The 6,852-nt window shown below is 45.0% G+C and overlaps 2 protein-coding genes across 2 annotated transcripts; one reads left to right on the top strand and one right to left on the bottom strand.

Annotated features, from left to right (window-relative positions):
* Window positions 1-206: 206 nt before the first annotated feature.
* On the bottom strand, window positions 207-1,310 carry LOC100842041 (copper transporter 3). Its single transcript, XM_003569869.4, has one exon. It carries the CDS (start codon window positions 1,000-1,002, stop codon window positions 514-516), a length of 489 nt encoding a protein of 162 aa, XP_003569917.1. The 5' UTR covers window positions 1,003-1,310; the 3' UTR covers window positions 207-513.
* Window positions 1,311-1,999: 689 nt separating this feature from the next.
* On the top strand, window positions 2,000-5,623 carry LOC100841436 (ABC transporter I family member 10). Its single transcript, XM_003569867.4, has 5 exons — window positions 2,000-2,364; window positions 3,276-3,362; window positions 4,368-4,493; window positions 4,572-4,694; window positions 5,168-5,623. The coding sequence occupies exons 1-5, from the start codon at window positions 2,068-2,070 to the stop codon at window positions 5,375-5,377; spliced, it is 843 nt and encodes a 280-aa protein (XP_003569915.1). The 5' UTR covers window positions 2,000-2,067; the 3' UTR covers window positions 5,378-5,623.
* Window positions 5,624-6,852: the final 1,229 nt, after the last annotated feature.

The raw sequence follows: 6,852 nt of genomic DNA, 5'->3' as shown, positions 1-6,852 counted from the left end.
AATATGATCGAGTAAGTAAACTTCAGGATTAAGCGACGGATCCTTCATTTCTGCCCACGAGAGCAACCTACTTCATTGGAGGTGTAGCCGTGTAGTATATGCGAGGTATTCAATTGCGTCCAAAAAAGAACACATCAACATGACTATGTATACATGCGCCAGGTGAAGACAAGGCGATGAATTTTCGGTCTGGAACACAGTAGAAGTGGAGAAAATAATTTCCAGGAATAACAATTAAAGCCAGACCGATCGATGCAAGTAAATCAAGAATGTAGTGAATAACATTTACTCTGGCAGATGCAGATAGATAAACATGGCGATGAGATACATACAGCACACCATCAATTTTCCCAGATCGCGGCTAACAAATGGGGCACTACTAACCAGAAACTTTGCATGCAACATGTGGGCCTTGCCAGCGAAGCCAACCCACCGAGGCCCGCCAGATTAACAGGATCGATGGCACCAACCGACTTTCCGAGCCCAACGGATAAGACTAGACCGACGACGGGCCTAGCAGCACGCCGCCGGCGCCAGGAGGTCTTCCTTGTCCCCTTCCTCCACCTGCGCCCGCCCGCCGCACACGCCGGCCCTAAACAGCAGGAACCCGGCGGCGTGGCCGGCCACGGCCACGAGGAGCACGCCGACGTTGAACGACATGAGCGCGAGCATGAGCACGTAGGCGAGCCCGACGCGCGCCGCGTGCACGGCCGCCGCCGCGGCGCGCCGGCCGCGGGACTTGGCCAGGCCCAGGCCGCCGCGGGAGCCGAGGTACTCGACGAGCACTGCCAGGGCGAAGACGGCCACGAGCGCGAGCGCGTACATGCCGCCGCGCGCGCCGGGCCAGCCGTCGAAGAGGATCTCCGAGTCCTTGCCCCAGTAGAAGGTCATGTGCATGTAGTGCGTCCGCTTGTTGCCCCCGTGCGCCGCAGCGGCAGCGGCAGCAGGCGGCGGGGCCATGGCCATGCCGCCCATGTCGTGATGCCCTCCTCCCATGTCCATCGGCGCTTGGCTCTGCTGATTCGCCGATTCTTGTGTGGTTTTGGACCTTTTTGGGGGGGTTTTGCGTTTGGGCCGGCGCCGTAGCGTATATATGCGGGCGGCGGGCGCGTGTGCAGTACTCTCGTACGACACCCCCAGCGGGCGAAGGAGGAGTAGTACACCCGGAGTACACGACGGCCGGGGAGCCAAGGAGGCCGAGATCACGGAGATGTGTGTACTGCTGCACTGCTTGCCGCAAATAGCAGATGCCCACGTGGACGTGGACGCGGGCACGGCTGCCCTGGGCCAGTTTGGGCCAGGGACGCTGCTCTTGTCAAACTTGCTCCGGCTTTATGTCGTCGCAGCTGTCAGCTCATTGAGACGCGAGCCCAGTGCCCCAGTAGGCAGTCGCGATCCAGATTATCGGATCGTAATCCACGGGATCTTCGAAGACTGATGGATGGGGTTGCGACTTGCATGAGTTATCCAAGCTTTTCGCATGGAGGAGTTGATCTTTGCTCGCAACTTTGCAACCTTTTACCAGGTTTGTTCAAAGTGTCATATCATGTCGACGTAAATTCAAGGATTGTGGAGCCATTTTTCTTCTTTCGTCAAACCAAAACCGGTAAACCTGGAATGAAAAAAAATCGCCACAGGAGTATGAACTATGAAATTCATTTACTCTCTCCGTCCAACAAAAGATGTCTCAAATTTGTTCAAATTTGAATGTATGTAGACATGACTTAGTATATAAATGCATTCAAATTTAGTCAAAGTTGAGACATCCATTGTTGGACGGACGAAGTATGTTAACCACGGAGTACAATAGAATTAATGTACCGGTACTGTTCATGCCAAAATTAGTACACCGGTATTGCAGTTATACTAATTATTATTTTTCTAAGAGAAAGTAGAGTTTTTTTTAGCGAATTTTTACAGTCTGCAGACGGTACTGTGTAGTACAAGAATGTGTAGCCTATTTGCCTTCGCCATCGGGCCCGTTGGGCTTTAGCTTGTAAAGGCTGCGCGGTCTAGCCGCCCGGAGCACTGGCCCAGGCCCTTCGTCTCTTATCGCTCTCGCCAACAATGGCGCACAGCCTCACCGGCGGCGCCTCCCCCTTCTGCTGTTGCCCCTACCCGCCCTGCTACGCCGCAGTGCGAGCTGTCCCGATCGCTCACCGTCGACCCCGCCATATAGTGCTCGCCTCGGCCTCCCCCCCGCCGCCGCCGCCGGCCATCGAGGGCCGCGGGGTCCGTTTCTCGGTGACGACGCGGCGGGGGCAGGTGCTGCCGGTGCTCAAGGACTGCTCTCTCTGCGTCCCACCGGGGCAGCTCTGGATGCTCCTCGGCCCCAACGGCTGCGGCAAGTCCACGCTCCTCAAGGTCTATCTTTTCTGAACTACTACTAAGAATCAGGTGTTTGCTTTCACCAGCATTTGTATCTGTGCACCGATAACTGTGATCATTAGGCCATTGACCCGTTTTTTTTCAGACTAATGTATGCAAATGATCAATCCCAAGACTTGTGATTCAGTACTTGTTCTGTTTTTAATTTGATTTAGTGAACGGGAGAGAAATTTCTTCTTTAGTGTGTACAACCAACTCATGGAGTGAATACAATATCTCAAACGCTGTCTGGTCGTCTGATTCATGCTCACATGAAGCTAATTTGGAGGATTAGGAAAAGGATAACGTGTTTTTATTGGAACTGAAAATGTTGAATATGAGCAGTTGAATCTTTGGATGGCCCCGGCTTTTCCTCCAAGTGCTGAAAGAGGTATATAGAGACTATGGGCGGCTCAAAAATTTCTGTGTTTGTGGCGGCCATACTATGACATTTTGCTTGACGAAAAATGTCAGCTGCCATCAGGAAGCAGTGTGTAATTTGATGGTTCATAGTAAATATATCCTGTATCATAAATACTGGAATCTTACATGTAATTGAGCAATCATTCATCTTATATGAAAAGTTGTGCATCAAATTAGACATGGTATTTCACATTTTCTTGGATACATGTTCAACCTGAATCAAAAGGTAATAGGAACTATGACGTAATCAAGAGAAGTCATGGTTTTATTAGAATGTATCACCTCTGTTCCTAAATACCGATAACGTCTTATATTTAGGAACAGAGGTAGTATTCCATGAAGCACACTTAAACAAAATTTGGTTCCCGAATCTGTCCCTATTACTTGTATGTCTTTGTTCCTCTTTGCTTAATTAGACTGAAAAACTTTGAGAGAGTTTCTTAGTACCAGTATCTTAATTGGATACTGACTTCATGTTTTTGTAGGTTTTGGCAGGTTTTCTAAATCCTTCTGCTGGAGCAGTGCATATCAATAAGCCGTTTAGCTATGTTTTCCAAAATCCCGATCACCAGGTTATCACTACTTCTTCTATGTGCTATTTACCTGCAATTATGCAACACTACATTGTGGAGTTGAATTAAAATAATGTTTTTTTCTCTAACAGAATTAAAAAATGTTAAATAAAAATGGTATTAGTTACTCCCTCCGTCCCATATTAAGTGACTTTCTATTACATGTATCTAGCCGCTTTTTAATCATAAATACATCCATATTTGGGCAAATTTGAGTCACTTAATATGGGACGGAGGGAGTAGAAGATTAAGGAAATTCTTATCCTGTTTCATCCAATTTCTAATACTAATACATTGCAGCAAAGGAAGCTTTATCAGCATGCAGTTGTAGTTTCAGTTGCTGTTGGTGATGTTTTTGGCTGCTGCAAAAGGTCAATCATTGGTTTAAATGATATGGCTCGATGGGAGTTGCAGAATGTATGAACTTGGCAACAAATTGACCAACTTGTCGTAAAAAGTGAAACAGAATGCATCTCCTGCATGATTTCTAAAAGTCACATCGAGTTTTATTAGTTAAGTACACATTCAGGCAGAGCTTAGATTACTAGTACCAGTGGATTATAAACATGATTTGGACAAGTGCTGACATATCTGATTATAATTTGATGTAAGTACTGACCGTAACAGTTGTAGTTTCACCAAACAAGAAAAAAGTGCTAGGATCTTCTCTCGCGACTCTAATTTTGGGTTCCTTGATAAGCATTTCCATTCAGAAATTGCAAGTCCTTTGAGCTAAATTGAAATTAAGACTTACAAACATAGACTTTTAGGCGTATAAGGTGTCTGTGTTTTATCTCATTGGCAAAATTATGTTTGTATTAGTTGCTCAATGCATGCACTTGAATCAAATGAGTTGAGTTCGACTGTATGTGCACCATAAACAGTTACTTTGCATTATCCTAGCATGTCTTTATTATTGATGCATGAGAGCTTTGTTAGTAACGCAATTATGTCAAACTTGATAAGTATCTCTGTTGCATATTGAATTCCGTCCTTTCAATGCAGGTTGTGATGCCTACGGTGGAATCTGATGTTGCATTTGGCCTTGGTAAGCTCAACCTTTCATTGGATGAGGTTAGGTCAAGAGTTTCAGAATCCCTGGATGCTGTTGGAATGTTGAGCTACTCTCAAGTAGGCCGCTGACATGCATATTTTGGATTATAATCTATTGTCTGCACAAGGTTCACAAACATCATTCATCCAAAACAGAGGCCAATCCAAACTCTCAGTGGTGGGCAGAAACAAAGAGTTGCAATTGCCGGTGCTTTAGCTGAAGCATCCAAAGTACTACTACTGGATGAGCTGACCACATTCTTGGATGAATATGATCAGGTATCGAAATTATCCATGTTTGGTTTCTAATAAACTGTACTTAGGTATTTGACTGCGAGCTACCTAAATCTTGTGCTTGGGCGAGCAATGTTCAGTAAGCATTCGTTTACAACTGGAATTTTAGTATTGGAACTGCAAGAAAACCCCAAACGTTTTTAATTCTTTAAACATGTTGTAACTATGGTTCTCAATTCTCATAGACACATTATGATTTTGGGTTACTTTATATACAATTCTGATGTTGGGAGGTTGAATGACTTGCAGGGGACGAGGCCCCTGATTTTTTTTTTAAAAAAAAACTTATGTTAGGAGGTTGTCATGCTTTAGAAGCTATGGTGAACCTATGCTGTGCACATATGAATTTTCTTGGAAAATCTTATGTTGGTCTTTGAATGTGTTAATACCAACCGTTGTAGCTATACTTGATCATTATGGGCATTCTAATCTTAGTGGTCTATTCCATGAAATTACAGATGGGTGTTATCGAGGCAGTGAAGAACTCTGTTGCTTCTGGTGGGGAGGTTGCGGCATTGTGGGTGACTCATCGGCTGGAAGAACTCAAATATGCAGATGGTGCTATTTATATGGAAGATGGCCAGACGATTATTCAAGATGATGTGTCTAGCATATCCAGATTTATAAAGAAGAAACAAGCACGCTACTTTGGCCATTTCGAGCTCTGATCCACATGAATCCGGAGCTATGGGCAGAACTATCTGCTTTGTGTAACATCAGTATGATCATAGTGTTGTGCAACTCCTGCCGGGCTGGCCGGTCCCGAGGTTGCACACCAAGATCGTAGTCGAACACACACACAATCACGAAGTACAGTAAAATAGATGAATATCAGGAAGTAGAGAGGAACATGAGCTCTTGTTATTTTCGATCTCAAGTGTACGTACAAGGAGTAGCCTTCTCTCCTTTATATAGGTCCAATGGATGAGAACCCACAACAAACTATTAGGTGGAGGAACGAGTCAACATGGGGTTTGGTGGGGGACGCACGACTCGGTGGCCACCCCACCCGTCGTTGGTTCCTCAACACTCCCCATTGGGTGATTATCCGTACGCCATATGCCTTAAAAACTTTGAAAAAAAACCTAGTGGGAAAAAGACATGGAGAAAGAGAGCATAAGATACGTTGCTATGTTGTACAGATTGTCTCGTTAAAAACCTCATGCGAGAAACACAAGAAAACTCGTTGAGGAAAAAAAAGTACAACCTACTAAATCTCCAAAATGAGTACTTGATGGTCATGATCAAGATTTAACGATGAGTATGTGAAGTATCTCTCCCTGAACTTTGCATCTCATTAAATCTCAACATACCGATTTCACGCACACATCTTTCAAAAGTGGATGCTGGTAGTGACTTGGTGAACAAATCAGCAAGATTTTCACACGACTTAGTATGCAAGACTTTCATCTTTTGCAACTCATGAGCATAGAAAAACTTATGATTTATATGCTTGATGAGATTACTCTTCACATAACCCGTTTGTACTTGTGCAACACAAACTACATTATCTTCATAGATAATGGTGGGGGTTTGGACGGTGTTTAGCCCACAGGTCTGATGAATGTGGCGAACCATCCGTCGAAGCCATACACACTCACGTGATGCTTCATATAGTGCTATGATTTCCGAGTGATTCGTCGAAGTCGATACAAGACTTTGCTTTGACGATTTCCATGAAACAACAGTTCCACCACATAGAAAAACATATCCAGTCTGAGACTTGGATGTATGCGGGTCCGACAAATACCCAGCATTGGCATAGCTTATTAAAGATAGGTCTTGATTCCTTCTATAAAATAGGCCAAGATCTTTGGTCCCTTGCAGGTACCGAAAGACATCCTTAACACTTTTCCAATGTCTTTTGGTAGGTTCAGAGCTGTACCTAGCCAGCAAATTGACGGCGAACGCAATGTCTGGCCGTGTACAATTCGTGAGGTACATGAGTGCTCTAATAGCACTTAGGTAAGGAAATTCTGAACCCATAACTTCCTCCCCCTCTTCGTTCGGCCTGAAAGGGTCCTTATCTTGCTGTAATGACCGCCCAATCATGAGAGTCTTTGAAGGATATGCCTTGTCAAATCCAAATCTTTCCAACACCTTTTGAGTGTAGGTAGACTGGTGCACTAGACCCATCATGGGA

Source organism: Brachypodium distachyon, chromosome 2 (genome assembly GCF_000005505.3).
Source record: "Brachypodium distachyon strain Bd21 chromosome 2, Brachypodium_distachyon_v3.0, whole genome shotgun sequence".
Classification (NCBI taxonomy): Eukaryota; Viridiplantae; Streptophyta; class Magnoliopsida; order Poales; family Poaceae; genus Brachypodium; species Brachypodium distachyon.
This window is presented reverse-complemented; position numbering and strand designations above follow the sequence as displayed.

What these genes read in the sequence shown, in the direction of transcription:
- LOC100842041 (XM_003569869.4), bottom strand. Translation starts at nt 1,002, where the DNA reads ATGGACATGGGAGGAGGGCATCACGACATGGGCGGCATGGCCATGGCC.
- LOC100841436 (XM_003569867.4), top strand. Translation starts at nt 2,068, where the DNA reads ATGGCGCACAGCCTCACCGGCGGCGCCTCCCCCTTCTGCTGTTGCCCC. An exon ending in GCAAGTCCACGCTCCTCAAG is followed by an intron (nt 2,365 to 3,275) that starts GTCTATCTTTTC and finishes ATGTTTTTGTAG; the next exon opens with GTTTTGGCAGGTTTTCTAAA. An exon ending in TCTTGGATGAATATGATCAG is followed by an intron (nt 4,695 to 5,167) that starts GTATCGAAATTA and finishes ATGAAATTACAG; the next exon opens with ATGGGTGTTATCGAGGCAGT.